At 34.8% G+C, this 19,864-nt stretch overlaps 1 protein-coding gene across 4 annotated transcripts in view; it reads left to right on the top strand.

Moving 5' to 3' along the window:
• Window positions 1-19,864, top strand: part of MYLK (myosin light chain kinase) — a 475,306-nt gene that overhangs the window by 118,050 nt on the left and 337,392 nt on the right. The window contains exon 1 of one of the 4 annotated variants that reach the window (XM_016433505.2): window positions 9,560-9,669. The exons of 1 other annotated variant lie outside the window; for it this stretch is intronic. In XM_016433505.2, coding sequence (XP_016288991.2) covers window positions 9,633-9,669 — 37 coding nt within the window. In that variant the 5' untranslated portion in view covers window positions 9,560-9,632. Of the gene's footprint in view, window positions 1-9,559; window positions 9,670-19,864 lie in introns of those variants that run through there. 2 more of the 4 variants (XM_007493805.3, XM_056793547.1) reach the window with 2 other exon arrangements.

Here is a 19,864-nt window from a genome sequence, read left to right as displayed (position 1 = left end):
TATAATACCAGATCAGATTTTAGAAACTTCCTTCCAAATTGCCAATTTTCTTACCTCCTCCTCTGCTAAGAACCCCTATAGCTAAACCTTGTCTTTCCACCATTACTCTGGTGATAATTTATCTCAATTACAATACTGCTATCTACATTAATATCTAATACCTATAAATAGTACCTATATTGTATACCCATCTACAATGCTAATACCGAACATCCTATATAGGATTAGGGACTGGATCTATGATTTTACTGATATAAGAAACACCTAGATAAAGAAACCCTACAGATGATATAGGTATTGCCTTGGTCAGTAGAATATTCTAGAAAATTCTCAATGTTCCTATATGTTGTTTGGACATTTCACTACAATTCTTTGTGACTCCATATGGGTATTTTAAGGGTTTGGAGGTATGTGTTTTTTTTTTTTAAAGATATTAGAGTGGTTTGCCATTTCCTTCTCCAGTTCATTTAACAAATGAGGAAACTGAGGCAAACAGGGTGATGTGATCTGCCCAGGTCAAATAGCTAGTGAGTTTCTGAATTCAGGTCTTTCAGACTCCAGGCCTTGTATATTACCTACTGAGCCACATAGCTGTCCAAAACTCTCTTTACCCTTTCACAATTAAAAATTCTGAGGGGAAAAAAAAAACACTATAAAAAATCAGCATAGTTAAGCAAAGCCAATCAGAAGTCCTATAGAGAGAGACATGGATTAGTTGTATTGATCAGGATGTTTAAGTCTTTCAAAGTTATTTTCATTACATATGTATTGTCCCCTTATAAATTGTCCTCCTGGTTCTGCCCCACTTCACTCTGTATCAATCCATATCACCAAGGATTCTCCGAAAATTTTTTTCATAATTTCTTTCAGTGCAATAACATCCCATTACAGTCATATACTACAGTTGATTGTCATTCCCCAATTGATGACCGACCTCCGCCCCCCCACCCCCCCCCCTTTAGATTCCAATTCTTTGCTTTTTCTTTTTTTCCTTTTAGCTTCCCTGTTGAGATCAGGAAATTTGTTTCATTTGCAACTGTTACATCCTCAATATTAGCCCTCTCTTCACATCTCCCCCAGCCCATACACACTTGTTTCTTCATTTTGTCCCCAGCTTCATGTATCTTTTTAGTTTTTTTTAAATATTCTCATATTCATCGTGTCTTATGTCGCATTGAAATTTAATTACGTTCATGTACCGCCATTTCTTTATCCATTTCCCAAGTGGTGAGCATCTATTTGGTTTCTAATAGAACCCAGGCTTAATAAGTCCCCCAACCAGTACCCTTTTTGATTCTACCAAACTGGAAATTCAGACACTCAGGCTAACAATTTTGAGACCAACCTTCATTTTTTCTCATCTATCCTATCTGTACCTTGTATATATTTAGTTTTTTTTAATGTCTCCTCCATTAGATACTATCACAATCACAAACATTATAACGAGCATTTCTATAGGCTTTGAAATTCATACATGCTCTCACAATCCTATGAAGTAGGTGCTATTTTAAATCTTGTTTTTACATAGTTCAAATATTAGCTTCTTGAAGGTCAGAGACTACTTTTATCTTTCTTTGTATCTCCAGAACTTAGCATCATGCCCATCACATTATTCATGTTTAAGAAATACTTGCTGATTTGTTGTTGTTCAATTGTGCCTGACTCTTCATGACCCCATTTGGGGTTTTCTTGACAAAGATACTGGAGTGGTTTGCTATTCCCTTCTCCAGATCACTTTACAGATGAGGAAACTGAGGCATACATGTTAAATTACTTATCCAGGGTCACCCAGCTAGTAAGTACTTGTCTGAGTTCAGATTTGAACTCAGAAAAATGAGTCTTCTTGACTTCAAGCCTGGCACTCTATCCACTGAGCCACCTAGCTCATCAACATCAATTGCCTGACTGTATATCCCATATTCAGTCAGGTACCAAGTCTTGTCCATTCTGTTTCCACAAAATATTCCATATCCACCCTCTTCTCTACTTACACGACCACTGACCTTCAAGTTCTTCTCATCTCTCACTAAGATGTTTTTTTAAGGTCTTTCTAATTGGTTTCTTCTTTCTACTTCCCTCTCCCTCATCTCTCCTCTATATAGCTAAGACATAATCATCCCAAATCATAGATTTGGCCATGTCACTCCCCTGCTCAAGAATCTTTGGTGGCTCCCTATGGATTTTAAGATACAAACTCCTTAGCCTGGTGCTTGCAGCCCTGCAGTCTGATTCCACTTTACTTTTTTCAACCTCATTTCATGTCATTCCCTTCCATGGCCCAAGCAGACCAGATGACTATGCACTGTTCCCTGAATTTGACATTCCATCTTCTCATTGTTTACACTATAACCCAGTTCTGATAAATCCAAGAGCAATATTTCCTTCACTGCGCCATACTGCAAGATGTCACACATGTAACTAATGCTTTTAGCAAGCCTCACTTTGGTGATCCGTTGCGGGACTAGAAAGACATCTGAGATATCCTTAAATATCAAGAAGTCATTCACACCTTCTGTTCTGATGATTGCTTTCCTTGCGACTCGGGGGTGTGGTTTCCAGAACAGATAGCAGTGCCTTAAGAAGTTAGGATCCAGAAGGAGATGTCTGGTAGCCAGTGAACCACAGGAATTAATAGACTCCAGGAATTTCCTCAAGGAGAGGGGTTGGGTGTGTTTGTGGCTGTGGCTTTGGCTGCACTGTGTACATTCTGTTTTCTGCTTTATAGAGTGTGCATAATTGCTAGCAGCCACATGGAGCAGTATTAGAAACAGAGGCAACTGGCTGCTGTCAGATGACTCTCCTCAAGTCATTTTCCTCTTGGCCAGAAGTGCTTGAAGCTTGCCTTTGCTACTGTCCAATACACAAATGGTGAGGAGAGGAGAGAGCATGGGAAGGTGGGAAGACTGTGTTGAAGACTGGTGGGTGGGAAGGAAAGAGGATCATAGGATGTTAGAGCTGGAAGGGATCTTAGAAATCATTCACTTCCAATATCCTTCTTTTAGAGTTGAGGAAATAATAGCCCAGAGATACAAAATGACCTACGTGGGATCACTTAAGGATAAGTGGCACAGTGGTGATTTGAACCTAGGACTCTGGAGGATTATTGATATTTATAATTTAGACATTTCCACAGGGTTGAAAGTTTGGGGGGAGAAAGGATATGAATGAGGCCCCCACTCTTCTTGCCTTTTGGAACTGAGAAAAGTTTTCCAACCTACCTTTTCTGGATATAGTCCTTTCTATGGATCTTCTCCCTGAAATTCCCCTAGTTGTATATTCATAGTAGCATCCTATTTGAAAAATATACTTATTTCTTAATAGTATGTGACATGTAGAGAGGTAATACAGTAAAAGCTATTTCTATAGTACCTTAGAGAAAAGCATTTCATCCATAGTGCCTTTTTTTTTTAAAACCTTTACCTTCCATCTTGGAATCGATACTTGTGTATTGGTTCCAAGGCAGAAGAGCAAGAAGGGCTAGGCAGTGGAGGTTAAGTGACTTGTCCAGGGCCATACAGCTAGGAAGTGCCTGAAGTCAAATTTGCACCCAGGACCTCCCATCTCTGGGCCTGGTTCTCAATCCACTGAGCCACCCAACTACCCCCCTATCTACAGTGTCTTGTTTGAACCTTGTAATGTGAGGAAGATATTAGAGAAATTTCTTATTCAGTCGTTTCATTTGTGTCCCACTCTCTGTGACCCCATTTGGGTTTTTTTGTTTTGTTTTATTTTGTAGAGATAATGGTGTGGTTTGCCATTTCCTTCTCCAGCTCATTTTAAGAGCAGGAAACTGAGGCAAATAGAATGAAGTGACTTGCCCAGGATAGCACAGCTAACTAAGTGTGTGAGGCCATATTTGAACTCCAAGAAGATAGATTTTCTTGACTCCAGACTTGGCACTCTATGCAGTGTTCCACCTAGCTATTAAAGGAATTATCCCCATTTTACAGATAAGGAAACTGAGGTTCAAAGAGTTTTATTGATTTTTCCAATATACAGATAGCTGGGTTTGGTACCTAGGTCTTCCTGACTTCAAGTCCAATATAATATTTATTATGCCATGTTATTGGAGTCAAGGAGACTTAGTTTCAAATCCTACTCTGATACTTAACTAGTTATGTGATCATGAGCAAAGCACTTAACCACTCTTAGTTGCAAGCAAATTTCTGAGACTGTAAGTTATAGATGGGTTGTACTCTATATTAGTAGAAGCAGTTTTCACTTTGGACAAACAGCATATTGATGCTCTAAGGATCTAGAAGAGCCAACATGGTATAATGGAAAGAGTAATGGTACTGGAAGCAGTGGACCTGAGTTCAGATCCTACCTCTGCTCCTTTTTCATTAAGTCACATTGGGAGAATCACTTAACTTCCATGGGCCTCAGTTTCTTCATCTGAAAAAATGGAAAGGTGGAAATTAGATGGCCTCTGAGTATTTTTGCTCCAAAGCTATGGTCCTAAGCTTGAGAGCAGTTGCTAAGCATCACCGAACTCACTTAGGGAGCATTCTTTTTTGAGGAATTCCACTAGGTAGTGCTATAGTGCATAGAGCTCTGAACCAAGAGTCAGGAAGACCTGAATTCAAATATGACTTAAGGCTGTTGCTAGTTGCATGACCCTGGGAAAGTCACTAGCTATCTGTCTCAATTTTTCCTCAACTATAAAATGAAGATGATAATAATTCTTACTCCAAGGGTTATTGTGAAGATCAAATGAGATAATATATATTTTATGTTATATACAATTCTATATGTAAATATATAAAATGTCTGCATAAAAAGAGATATTTGTCATGATGTATTATAGATCATATAAATGTATTTATATGTAAATATATGTAATATTACATGCTATATATTATATAAAAATATTGGAAAGCATTTTGCTGCAACATAGTAAGTGCTTCATAAATCCTATTTCCCTCTAATAAAGGATCAATTACCAATCAATAAAATGTTCTTTCTCTACTCCCTCTTTACACTGAAAAAAAAAAAAGAAACTGATATCATTGTAGATTCTGGCTTGAAAAAAAAAACTACTTTGAGGGAACTCAAGTAGGAATTCTTCTCCCTGGTGTCTTGGAGTTATGTTTGTCTTGAATCATATGATCCTGCTGAAAAAGATGAAAAGATAGACTTTTGTACTTCTATATATTTTCTAGCACAGGATCATGTGCCATGAGGAATTCCTTTCTCTTCCCTTCCTCCTCCCTCTCCCCTTCCCCAAATCTTTCTCAGGAAATATGAAAAAATATCCACAAGGATCTAATACAAATGGTAAAGGGGTGAGAAACATTGTGAGAAGGGTTGTGATTTAGCAACTAGGTGTCCTGTTAATTAGCAATCATATAGCACTTTAAAGTTTGCAAGATATTTTGTATATGTTTTCTTTTTTTATGGACTAATATTTATAAATATGTATTCTTTGTTCTTTTTTATTATTTATATGTATCTACATACATGTATTTATTATATTATACACATATGTGTATAATATATAAATATACAATATAATATGCACACATTATATATGTATTATAATGTTGTATTTATATGTATTCTTTGTTGTTCATTTGATTATTCTTAATTCAATTTTATTTTCGGTTCCAAATTTTCTTTCTCCCCTCCTGTTTCCTCATCCATTAAGAAGGTAAGAAAAACAAAACCCATTATAAATATGGATAGGAATGTAAAACAAATTTGCCCATTGGTCATTTTTCAAGAACAAAAGGCAATAAAAAGAAAGAAATAGAAGAAAATATGTTTCAATCTGCACCCCGATTCTATTAGCTTTCTTTCTGGAGGCAGGGAGTATGTGTCCCCATGAATCCTTTTGAATTATAGTTAGTTGTGTTGTTCAGAGTTTCTACGTCTTTCAAAATTAATTATCAAAATATTATTATTGGTACATAAGCTGTTCTCCTGGTTCTGCTCATTTCACTTTATATCAGGTCAAACATTCCCAGTTTTTTTATTTTAATTTTTTAAAATGTATTTAATAGAATTTATTCCCAAAGATCTCAGCCCTTCTCTCTCCCCACACACTATAGAAGATATCACCTGTCAAAAAGATGTGCATATATAGTTTGTGCCTTTCATGTTTCTGTTTTTCAGTTCATTCTCTGGAAGTGACATTCACAAGTTATTTTTCAATAATTAATTCTATAGTTGTATACAATATTTTCTTGATTCTACTCATTTCACTCTTCATTACTTCATGAAGACCTAGTTTGTTTTTGTTAAACTATCCTTTTCAACGTTTTTTATAGCACAATAATATTCTTTTACATTTATATACTAGAAGTTGTGTAACCATTTCCCATCAGTTTCCAATTCCTTGCTACAACAACAACAAGAGTTGCTATAAGTACATTTGGATTTTTTTTTGTCTTTTCTTTTATTTCCTTGGGATATCTAAGATAATCTAGGAGCAGTATCCCTGGGTACAAGGGTATGTATAGTTTCATGGCTTTTGGGGTATGGTTCCAAATTATTTTTCTAGAATGATTGGATTAGCTTACAGCTCCCCTAATAAATACATTTATATTCTTATTTTCCCATGTCCCCTTCCAGCATCTGTCACTTTCACTTACTGTCATCATAGCCAACTCGACTAGTATAAGATGATACCTCACAGTTGTTTTAATTTGCAGTTAACCACTTGTTAGTGGTTTTGAGCATTTTTTATGTAGCTATTAATAGCTTGGATTTCTTCATATGAAAGTACCTATTCATAGCCTTTGACTATTCATCATCATGCATCTTATTCTTGTAAATATAACTTGTTTCTTAAATCACTGTAAAATGAGTCATTTATTAGAAAATTTACTGCAAAAGGTCCCCCCCCCCAGTTTTCCATTCTTCTAATTTTAGCTTCATTGATTTTGACTGTGCAAAACATTTTAGTTTCATATAATCAAAACAATTTAGCTTCCTATGAACCTCTCTAATTCTTCTTTGTCTATGCACTCTTCCTCTATCATGGATCTGACAAGTAATTTCTTTCATACTCCAATGATTATCTTATGATATCTCCCTTTATGTCAAAAATGTGCCATATTAAGCATATCCTGCTGTTTAGTATGAGATACTGGTCTATACCTAGTTTCTGCCAGACTGCTTTTCAGTTCTCCCAACAGTTTTGGTAAAATGGTGAATTCTTGTCCCAATAGCTTGGATTCTTTTTTTTGGCCAAATACTAAGTTACTGTGTTTATTCTCTATTTATTTTTCCAGATAATTTGTGTAGTATTGGAAGGAATTCTTTAAATTTTGGGGAGAATTTGCTTGTAAACCTATCTGGTCTTGGAAGTTTTTTTCTTTCTTATACTTTGTTCAATATCTTTTTCTAAGATAGGGTTATGTAAATATTCTATTCCTCTTAATTTGGGAAGTTTATATTTGTAAAAAATCTATCTTCATTTAGATTGTCAATTTTATTGAAATAAAGTTGGACAAAATAGCTCCTCATAATTGCTTTTATTTCCTCTTTGTTGTGAATTAATCTTTTTTAAAATTTATTGGTCATTGATTTTTTTCCTTTTTAGAAAAATCATATTAGCAAATGTTTGTTTTTTAACAGCTTCTAGTTTTTTACAGAACTTGTTGTTTACTCCCAGTTTTGTTAATTGTTCCTTTGATTTTTCAGTATTGATATTTTGGTGTTTCATTTAAATTTTTTTGTTGGTTTTATAATGTTTAGTTGCTTGCCCAATTTCTTTATCTACTCTTTTTTCTCTTTTATTGATGTAAGCTTTTAGAAGCATAAATTTTCCCCTAAGCATTACTTTGACTATCTAGTACAAATTTGGGTATTTTGTCTTACTGTTATAATTATCTTCAATGAAATTATTGATTATTTCTAAAATTTGTTGTTTGATCCACTTATTCTTTAGGGTCATTATTTAATTTATTTTGAAAAAATATTTTAAATTTATTTTGTTAGACATCATAGAACCAATAACAGAAAAGTCTACATCAGGTAAAATAATACACTGATTAGTGAATACCAGAGCTAAAGTTATCTTAAATGGTAATCTTACAAACAGGCAGAACAAGAATTAACCATATAGTATTGGGGCTATAAATAATATCTCAGCTTGATTTAGCAGACTATAAAGTTGGACAAAATAGCTCCTAATAATTGCTTTTATTTCCTCTTTGTTAGTTGTGAATTAATCTTTGATTAACTGATAGCTCAACTTCAAATAAATGGTAAATAAAGTAAATAGTAATTTTAAATTTTAAATTAATTTAGTTGGTGTTTTAGCTTAAGTAAATAGCAGTAAAAATGAGCTAGAAATTATCCTTTCACTAACCAATTCATTACCTGAATTGCAAATGCCAGTAGTGATATGATTGGCTATATTAAGGAAATGATGGTCATAACAGTCAATAATTTATTCTCTGAGGCTCTGTTAACTTCTCTGTAAAACATAAAGGTCTTTTGGAGCAGCTAGGTAGCACAGTGGATAGAGGAATAGCCCTGGAGTTAGGAGGATCTGGTTTCAAATGTGGCTTCAACCACTTCCCAACTCTGTGACCCTGGGCAAGTCACTCAACTCTATTTGCCTAGCCTTTGCTCTTCTGTCTTAGAGTTGTTCCTGAGACAGATAGTAAGAGTTTCAAAAAAAAGTCCAATGGTCCTTGAACTATCCAAACTCACAGGATTATTTTGATGGAAGTAGTTTTAAAAGTCTTAAAGTATTTTAGAAATGTGAGTTGTTATCCTATGTGAAGTGAAACAAGTGGGATGCCAAGCGTTGTTGACATCTCTGGCAGCAAGTTAAGAGGGCCCTGAATATCTAGAGCAGGGGTTGTTAATTGAAGTCCATGACTTGTTTTTGTTTTAATCAAATTAAATTTAAATTTTAGTTTTAATTTAATCAAATTCATATTTTCCTTTGTAAGCCTCAAGATATTATTTTATGCCTTTAAAAATATTATTAACCCCCAGAAGCGAAGGACCCTTGGCCTGCAGAGCCTGTCAAACCAAGAATCGTTTATTAAGCATCTATTACATGTCACTGGGGACACCAGACAGAAGTGAAATAGTCCCTGTCCCCAGTGCCTAGAAAGGAGAGATCTCCCCAGCTGGAAGAGAAGGTTTTAAAACCGAGAAGATTGCAGGCTTCTTTGCTGCAGACTTGGGAATCAGGATTCTTTACATGGCTGGCATGAGCTAGTTAGAGATCAGGGGATGGATGAATTGAACACAAGTGTTTTTCCAGATTCCTGTGTATGGCTGAGAGGAAGGGAATCCAAATGACCTTGATTCAAATCAGCACATGGTGGCCCAGTAAAGAAGATGGAGCCAACTCAGAACCTGATCTTCTATTCTGGGCAAATAAGCCTTGGCTTGAGGGTGCCTCCTGGGTCCTCAGATAAGAGCCACCAAATAATGAGAAATTGTTTTCCCTCCGAGCTGGAAGCCCTCCTGTGCGGGAAGGCTTAGTCTGCAGCCAAGAAAGATGGGGGAGGATATTGACTTTGAGAACACGATGAAACTGGTTAAGCATAGGTAGCATTGTATCTTATTTTTAAACAAAGTTTCTTCTTCCCTGTGCCCTTAATGTGTGGTACTCAAAGCTTCGGGTGATAGAGATTGCTCATTCAAGGGTGACAGCTGAAGTAATGTACACTGGACTGCACGAGAAAAGGCTAGAGCAAGGTAAGCCCCTACTCTTTGGGTCTCTTTGGGAGAGCTTATGGCATCTCTCAGCCTTCTGTAAGAAAGTCTTCCCTTGGCAAGGGGATACATAGCATTTACAGCCTTTCAAAAGTTATTCCCAGATATTTGCAACAGGAACTTACGTTGAGTGTGGCGGTGGAAATCAGGTGCCCTGAATACCCTTGCCTAGGAATTAGGATATCTGTTATTTAATAACCAATTTTGGGCAATGAGGCAGTGAAGTGGAATACAAAAGGATGCTACATTTGGGGTCCATATTCCAGGTCTGCCTATGGGAACTTAGGAAACTTCTAAAAATTGTTTTTCATAATTAACAATGCTTGATTTTCTCTCCCTTCCACCTTTCCTTCCCCATATACACATCCTTCAGAAAAGAAGAAACTAATTTCTACATCAGTCATGTCTAAAAGTGTGGCTCCTTTTATATCTTGAAGCTGGCAAGAGGATGTCAGCATGCTCTTTGGTCCTCTGTAATCATGGATTTGATCAGAGTTTCTAAGTCTTTGAAAATTGTTTGTTCAATTATTCTTGTTGCATGAATCAGTTTTCTGATTAAGCCCCAAAAGCTATTAAATTGTGTATACCCTGTGACTTGGCAGTACCACTGTAGTTCATATGCCCTAAAGAGATCAAAGAAAGAGAAAAAGGACCCAAGTATACAAAATTATTTGTAGTGATTTTTTTATGTTGGCAAAAAGTTGGAAACTGAGGGAGTGTCCATCAATTGGGGAATGGCTCAACAAGTTTATGGGAAAATATATTTATGTGACAGAATATTATTGTGCTAAAAGAAGTGATGAAGGAGGTGGTTTCAGGGAAACCTAGGAAGACCTATATGAATTGACACAAAATAACGTGAGCCGAACCAGGAAAATAATTTATTCAATAACATTATTATTATAAAAACAAGCATCTTTTGAAAGACTTGGGAACTCTGATCTACAAAACAACTAACCACAGTTCCAAAGGACTCATGATAAAGTATGTAAGCTATGCCTAGATAGGGAGATGATGGACTCAAGGTGCAGATTAAAGCATAATTTGAGGAGAGAGGGGAGATATGATAAATGTGGTCATTTGTTTTGTATCACTATGCATATTTGTGTTGGGGTTTGTTGTTGTTGTTCTTGCTTTCTCAATAGAGGGAGTGGGATGGAAGTGGGAAGAAAATAATGTGGACCTGAAAATGAAAGAAAGTTGTTGGTATGGTCAATTATGTGGATGGTTTTCCCACTATTAAGCCATCCTTGCATTCCTGTTATAAATCCCACATAGTCATAGTGAAAAATCCTTGTGATAACTTGTAGCCTTTTAGCTAATATTTTATTTAATATTTTTTCATCTATATTCATTAAAGATATTGGTTGATAGTTTTTCTTCTCTGTTTTTGGTCTTCCTGACTTGGGAATCAATATCATATTTGTATCATAAAAAGAATTTGGTAAGATTCCTTCTTTGCCTATTTTGTCAAATAGTTTGTAGAGTATTTGGATTAATTGATCTTTAAATGTTTGATAGAATTCACTTGTGAATACATCTGGTCCTGGTAATTTTTTCTTAGGGAGTTCTTTGATGGCTTTGATGGTTTGTTCAATTTTTTTTCTGATATAGGATTATTTAAGTATTCTATTTACTCTTCTATTAATCTAGGCAATTTATATTTTTGTAAATAATCATCAATTCCCATATTTATTGACATATCATTGGGCAAATTAGTTTTTTAAAATTACCTTAATTTCCTCTTCATTAGAGGTGAGATCACAATTTTCATTCATGATACTGTTCATTCTTTTTCTTAATTAGATTAACCAATATTTTATCTAGTTTGCTTGTTTTGTTTTTTTTTCTTTCAAAATATCAGCTCCTGGTCTCATTTATTAGCTCAATGGTTCTTTTCCTTTCAATTTTATTAACTTATATTTGATTTTTTGGATTTTCGATTTGGTCTTTATCTGAGGGCTTTTAATTTGTTCTTTTTCTAGCTTTTTTAGTTACATGTCCAATTAGTTAATCTCTCTCTTTTGTTAATATAGGCACTCAAGGATATACATTTCCCCCTGAATATTGCTTTTGCAGTATCCCAAAAATTTTAATATGTTCTATCCTCATTGTCATTCTCTTCAATGAAATCATCAATTGTTTCTATGATTTGTTCTTTAACCAACCAGTTTTGGAGAATCAGATTATTTCATTTCCAATTTTTCATTTGTCTCTCCATGTACCCTTAACAATTATAATTTTTGTTGCTGTATGATCTGGAAATGTTACATTTATTATTTCTTCTTTTCTGCATTTATTTGTAATGTTTTTGTGCCCTAGTACATGGTCAATCTTTGTGAATGTATCATGTGATGCTGAAAAGAACATGTATTCCTTTTTTATCCCTATTTACTTTTCTCCATATATCTATTAACTCTAATTTTTCTAAGATTTCATTCACATTTCTTCTTTCTTCTTTATTTTTTGGTTTGATTTATCTTGATCTGATAGAGGAAGTTTGAAGTCACCTACTGGAATAGTCTTACTATCTATTTTCTCTTTAAGCTCCAATAGTTTCTTCTCCAAAAATATGAATGCTATACCATTTGGTGCACACATGTTGAGTACTGATATTTCTTCATTGTCTATAATGCCTTTTATCAGGATTTAATTACCTTCCTTATCCCTTTTAATGAGATCTATTTTTACTTTGGCTTTGTCAGATATCATAATTGTGACGCCTGCCTTCTTTTTCTCAGTTGATGCTCAATAGATTTTGTTCCAGCCTCTTACCTTTTACCCTGTGTGTGTCTACCTGCCTCATGTGTGTTTCTTGTAGACAACATATGGTAGGATTTTAGTTTCTAATCCACTCTGCTATTTGCTTCCATTTTATGGGTGAATCCATCCCATTCATATTCAGAGTTATGATTACGATCTGTGTGTTCCTCATCATTTTAATTTCCTCACCTAGTCCTGCACTTTCTTCTTTCACAATTTCCTTCTAGACCAGTGTTTTGCTTTAAATCGGTCCCCCAAATCCCCACCATTTTATTACTTTCCTTCCCACCCCCTCCCTTTTTATTCCCTTCTTATTTTTCTTTAGGGTTTATTAAGTTCCCTTTCTCCTCCTTTCCCTCCCTTTTGGTACTCCCTACCCATTCTCCCCTTCATTATTCACTCTCAACTTCCCTGTAGGGCAAGAGAATTCTATACTCCAATAGATCTGACTATTCTTCATTCTCAACTGATTCCACTGAGAGTAAGATTTAATTATTACCTATTACCACTCTCTTTCTCCCTTCTTATAATAGTATTCTTCTCCCTCCCCCCCATGTGCCTCCTTATTTGGTATATTTTATCCTATTTTTTTCTTCAAGTTTCTCTTTGTACTATCTACTTTTTTTATCCCCTAAGAGTTTTTTACATATCATCTTAAACAACTTAATACAACAACCTCTGCCTATGAATAATACTTCTTTCTACTATGATAATGAAAACAATTTTAAGAGTCACAGATACCATTTTTCCATTTAGGAATATAGTTAATTTGACCTTACTGAAGCCCTTAAATTTTTTCTCCTTCCCTCCTTATATAGCTTTTCATGGTTCCCTTGAATTTTATATTTGGACATCAAATTTTCCATTTAGTTCTGGTCTTTTCTTTAGGAATGCTTAGAAATCTATTTTGTTAAATATCCATATGTTCCCCTGAAAGCATGTAGTCATTTTTGATGGGTAGGTAATTTTTGGTTATAGACCCAATTCTCTTGCCTTCCTGAATATCATATTCCAAGCCTTGTGGTCCCTTTAGTGTAGAGGTTGCCAGATCCTGTTTAATCCTGACTTGGGCATTGATATTTGAATTGTCTCTTTTTGGCCATTTGAAATATTTTCTCCTTGGCCTGGAAGTTCTTGAATTTGGCTATAACATTCCTGGGGTTTGTCTTTTGGGGATTTAATGTAGGAGGTGATCTATGGATTCTTTCAATGTCTATTTTGCTCTCTTGTTCAAGAATATTAGTGCAATTTTCTTGTATAATTTCTTGTAATGTGATGTCAAGGCTTTTATCTTGTTCTAGGTTTTCTTGTAGACCAATAATTCTCAAATTTTCTCTTCTGGATCTGTTTTCCAGATCAGTTGACTTTTCAATAAGATATTTCATGTTTCCTTCTATTTTTTCCTTCTTTTGATTTTGCTTTATTCTTGCTGTCTTGTGAGATCATTAGCTTCTACTTGCCCGATTCTTGTCTTTAAAGACTGATTTTCAGCTGTGAGTTTTTGATTTCCCTTTTTGTTTTAATCTATTCTGCTTTCCATGGCTTCCTACAGGTCAATTCTGGTCTCCAATTTGCTTATTACTTCATTTGATTTCCATACCTCTTTTTCCATATGGACAATTTAGTCTTTTAAGCTGTTATGTTCTTTTTGTATTGCTTTCATTTTTTTCCCCACTTTTCTTCCCATTTGAAATGCTTTGTAATAATCAGTTGGAAGGAGATTCAGAAGGCTTTTATTACTATGTTGCCATCTTAACTCCATCAAAGAATTTCTTTAATTTTATTTTCTCTAATTATTGGTGAGGTATGGAACATTTTTATATGACTTTTGAGAGCTTAAATTTCTTCCTTTGAAAACTGCCATTTCATATTCTTAAATGATTAAACAATTGGGCATTGGCCCTTACTGGCTCTCAATCGCTTCTTTCTCTGTAAAACCTACAGTTATCTAGACCATAATGATTTCTCCTTTTTCTAATCTACTATAACATTCATTTTGTCATATGGCTTTCTGAATTTCCCTCTATGTTTGATATTTATTTTTTTAATTGCACCATAATATTTCATTCCATTACTATATTGTTATCTTTCTATTCTTTAATTATTAAATGTATACATTATTTATATTTTTCACTATTTCAGATAAAATGTTTGAAAGATAAATATCCTAATGCTATAATACCTTGTTTTTTATAATTTGTTATATATCATCTATCATATCACATTATATTATATCATTTGTTGTTCTTCAGTCATATCCAACTTTGTGACCCCATTTGCTGTTTTCTTGGCAAATTTCCTTGCTATTTCCTTCTTTAGCTCATTTTACAGATGAGGAAACTGAAGCAAACAGGGTTAAGTGACTTTTCTAGGGACACACAGCTAATAGGTGACTGAAGCCAGATTTGGACTCATGAAGATGAGTTTTCCAGCCCAACATTCTATCCACTGTGCCCTAGTTGCTAACATATCATATCATACTTACTAATATGCCTTAATTATATTCCTACCTAGTGAGCTTTCCCTTATATCACAAATTTTAAAAGAAAAAAATAAATCACCAAATATCTAAGTGCTTTATGTCTGAGGCACCATGTTAGATATTGAGGATAAAAAGACATAACAAAAAACAGTAGCTTTCAATTTTATCTATTACCCAACCAAAGGTCTAGTTCCTTGAGGATAGGACTGGATTCTTATATTTCTCTTCCCTGTAATATCACTTGGCACAATGTGAAATCCATAGGATTCTCACTATATTTTGTTGAATAGAAAAAGTAACAGTCTCTTTCCTCAGAGGCCTTGTATCTAGACTTTTGGAAACATTTGAATTGTCAAGAATCAGTGATCTCTCTCAACAGCCAAGCTTACAAACTAAGTGAAGAGAGGTGAATGAAGTCAGCTGTATTTATTGTCATTCCTCTCTTTACCTTCTACTAGCCCCCGTACCCATTTTTCTGGGCTAGGAAAGAAGATGGAAAAGCACCATTTCTCTTTCCTAGGTTTTTTGCTAAGGGGAGACAGGTAGGAAGAGGAGTTGGATGTGATGATCTTGGTAGGGGCTGCTAAAGGGACTGATTCTACGTATCCACCTTTCCCCCTCTGAACCCAAGTTCCTCTAGGAAATGATACTTCCAGATAAGGTCTACTTTATTCAGGAATTATCTGCCAATTTCTCACCATCTCCAACCCCCTTATCTCTAAGCACTATGACATAGTGTAAAGAGAGCTAGTTTTGAGGTCAGGGAAAGCTGGGTTCAAGTTTTGCCTCTGACACAGGTTGGTTATGTGACAGCTGACCTTTGGGGCTCTAAGCCAAAGGAATCAAACATGTAGCTCACAAAACACCTGAGTGTGGCCCAGATCAGGATAAAATATAATTGTAAGGGAAGCTAAGTGGCACATTGGATAGAATTCCAGGCTTAGAGTCAGGAGGACCTGGTTTCAAATATGGCGTCAGACACTTCCCATTTGTGGGACCCTGGGCAAGTCACTTACCCTCAATTGCCAAGTGCTTTTTTGCCTTACTGCTTTTCTGCCTTAGAATGGATCTTTAGTATGGGTTCTAAGAGAGAAAGTAAGAAGTATTTTTTATATAATTGGGAAATATTTAAGAATAAAGTAAAAATACAACAAAACATTCATATTAACATGTGACTTTTTAAGTATATAACTCACAAGGATTCTATTATATATGTTTTTTTCTGTTGTTGGTCAATGGTATCTGACTCTTTGTGACCCAATTTTGGGTTTTCTAGGCAAAGATACTGGAGTGGTTTTCCATTTCCTTCTCCAGCTCGTTTGACAGATAAGGAAACTGAGGCAAACAGGGTCAAGTAACTTGCTCAGTCATACAGCTAGGAAGTATCTGAGGCCAGATTTGAATTCAAGAAGATGATTCTTCCTGACTCCAGCTGGACACAATCCATTTTACCACCTAGCTGCCCCCTACAGATACTTTAATGGCTTCCATTTCTATTAGTTTGATACCACAGCTCTAGGCCACTCTCTTAGACCATAAATTGCTGAGAAGTGCTACCTTGCATCAGAAGCAAGATACCCTCCAAAAGTGGTGACATGCTCTTGATCGCACAACTAGTAAGTGTGAGCCTGGCACTTGATGAGTCCTGGTTGGTCTGTATTTTTGGAGTATCTTTTTTAGAAAGGACACTGGCAAGCTGGAGCAGATCTAGAGGAGAATGTGGATATTGAAAACCAATCCACATCAGTTGGGGCAATTAGAGGTGCTTGGAGTGAAGAGGAGGGGCAAGATGGAGGGCAGAAGTGGTCTTTAAATATTTGGAGTCTCCTATAAGAGATTCAGCTATTTCTGATTGGCTCCAAAAGACTAGGAATAATGGGTGGATGTTGAAGAGAGATTTAACCTTCTTGTAAAGGAAAATTTAATCATTTTCCCCCAATAGAATGCACTATCTGGTAAAATCCCAAGTTTTTCTTCACTAGAGATTATATAAAGGCTGGATAACTCCTTATCAGTGGCATTTTCATGTGATTCCCTCTTCAGGGAAGAGTTGTGCTAGGTGGCTTCTGAGGTCCCTTCCATTTCTGAGGTGCCATAAAGTCATATGTTGGGATTTGAACCCAAGTTCAACACTCAACATTTCTTATGGTGCAGTAGTCTTCCATCACAACCATATGCCACATTTTGTTTAGTCATTTGCCAATTGATAGGCATTTTCTCAATTTCCAGTTCTTTGCTACCATAGAGAAAGCCGCTATAATTATTTTGAAATATATGGGTTCTTTTCCTTTTTCCCTGATCTCTTTGGGAAATAGATCCAGCTATCATACTGTTGGGTCTAAGGGTATACTCAGTCTTCTAAATCTGAATGCAATTCCAAATTGCTCTCCAAAATGGTTACTGGATCAGTTTATAGCATCAGTGTATTAGTATCCCCATTTCTCTAGATCACCTCCAACTTTTGTCATTTTGCACTTTTGTCATTTTGGCCAGTCTGATGGGTATAAGGTGATATCTCAGAGTTGTTTTGGTTTGCATTTCTCAAATCAGTAGTGATTTAGAGCATTTTGTTCATATATATATATAGCTTTGGTTTCTTCATCCAAAAATTGTTTGATCATATATTTTGCCCATTTATCAAATAGGGGATAGTTCTTATTCTTATAAATTTGATAATCTTCTCTCTATATTTTAGATAATGAGACCTCTGAGAGGCTGTCTATAAAAATTTTCACCCAATTTTTTTCTTTCCTTCTAATTTTGGCAATTTTATTTGTATAAAATCATTTCAACTTAACTCTCCATTTACCTTGCATAATGCTCTCCTTTGTTTGATGACTCATGAACTGTCTAGATAACATATCCATTTTGATCTTATCTCAGTGAATGGTATAAGATACTGGTCTAAACCTTGTTTCTGTCGAACTAGCTTCCAAATAGTAAATCCTGGGTCAGATAGTTTTCATAATTACTGCTTTATAATACAATTTAACATCTAGTACTGATAGATCTTCTTCCTTTCTGTTTTTTTTTCATTAATTCTTTTGATATTCTTGAGCTTTTGTTCTTCCAAATGAATCTTGTTATTAAATACTCCAACTCAAGCCATCCTGATTAAATTACCAAAAATTTATTTTATTGAGTTAGAAAATCCTAGAGATTCAACTCACAAGTTAGTTGAAACTCTCAATAATTTTTGTGAAGTAGCAGGATATAAAATAAACACATATAAATCATCAGCTTTTTTATATATTTCTGACAAAGTCCTACAAAAAGATGGAGATATTACATTTAAAATAACCATAGAAAGGATTAATTTTTTTTATAATGTAATCAGGATAGCATTGAATAGGTAGATTAGGTAGGATTGTCATTTTAATTAAACTGGTTCTGTCCATCCATGAGCAATTAACATTTCTCTAATTATTTATATCTGACTTTGTGTAAAAACTATTTTATAGTTGTATAAATTATGGTCTCATTATTATTTTAAGAAAAAGTCCATTTATACCTATTTTTTCCAGTGTTTTTAATAGGAATGAGCATTGTATTTTGTCTAAGGTCTTTTCTGCACCTATGGTTATAAGGTGATTTTTATTCCTTTTTTTTGTTGTTTTTGTTGGTATTATCAATTGTGTTGATAGGTTTTTTTATATTAAACCAACCTTGCATTCTTGACATAAATTCTATTTGCTCACAATTCATTATCTTTTTGACATATTGTTATAGTCCTGGCTTGTATTTTGTTTAGAATTTTTGCATCCATATTTACTAATGAGATTGGTCTATAACTTTATCTGTTTTTGCTCTTCTTGGTTTAATATCAGCTCCATATTTATTTCATAAAACTCCTTCTTTACTTGTTACAGTGGTACTTTGACACCAGAGTTTAATTTGTTCCACAGCCACACTCGTAACTCAATTTGCTCGTGTGTCAAATCGAATTTCCCCATTTAAATTAAAGGAAATACAATTAATCCGTTCCAGCCCTGCCAAAAAACACATAAATTTTTTGTTTTATATGCTTTTAAATACTAAAATGTACTTTACAAATAACAAATGAATATATTTATAGATAATAAGAAAGAGCGTAAAGAAATAAACTTGCCTATGAAATGTTATTTACCTTCAAGGTCAGGCGAAGATGCTGGCAGAGAAGGTTTTCATTTCCTGCGCTATCGCTTAACATAACTTACTCTCTAAACACTTAACACTACATTTAAATGCAAAATTGCCCTCCTTACACATTACTTCTGGTGTGTAACTGTACTGCTAAACTTAATTGCTATTTTTAAAGTTTACTTAATTATCATAATTTTCTTCATTGAGTTTTGGCTTTTTTGCCACCTCGATTTCACTTAAAGGAGGTTTCAACAAAAACTTTTCCATTGAAGTTTATTTCTTCTTCCCCTTTAGAACGTTTTGATAATGTGTGAAACAATTGTGTCACACAGCTCCAATGCACAACCTGTTGTGACTTTTTCTGGGTGTGTCTTTTCAATAAACTGTTAAATTTTTTTTACCAAATCCTCAACATTTCCTTAATCTTGTTTATATTGATTGCCATATCTCAGGCTCGTCCCACAGGCAGAAGCTAGTGATTCAAATATTAATTCCTGACTTAAAGAAAAAAATCTGGATCCTGACTGCTCTTATCTCAAATTGCTCATGGCTTAAGGTGTTCATGTATCAAGACACCACTGTATTTCAAATAACTTATTTAAAACTGTAATTAACTGATTCTTGACTATTTGGTAGAATTAACCTGTAAATCCATCTAGTCCTGATGCTTTAGTAAGAGGCACATAGATGGTACTTAATAAAGTACCTATTAATAAAGTACCACTGAAGAAATGGAAGATCAAGCTAATGGAATTGTCCCCTCCCAGTCCAGGTTATTAGAGATATGGAGTTTAAGGGAGCTAACTTCCT

The sequence above is a fragment of the Monodelphis domestica genome, chromosome 4, assembly GCF_027887165.1.
Source record: "Monodelphis domestica isolate mMonDom1 chromosome 4, mMonDom1.pri, whole genome shotgun sequence".
Taxonomy (NCBI): domain Eukaryota; kingdom Metazoa; phylum Chordata; class Mammalia; order Didelphimorphia; family Didelphidae; genus Monodelphis; species Monodelphis domestica.
The sequence above is the reverse complement of the archived record's forward strand: the minus strand, read 5'-3'. Positions and strand labels throughout refer to the sequence as shown.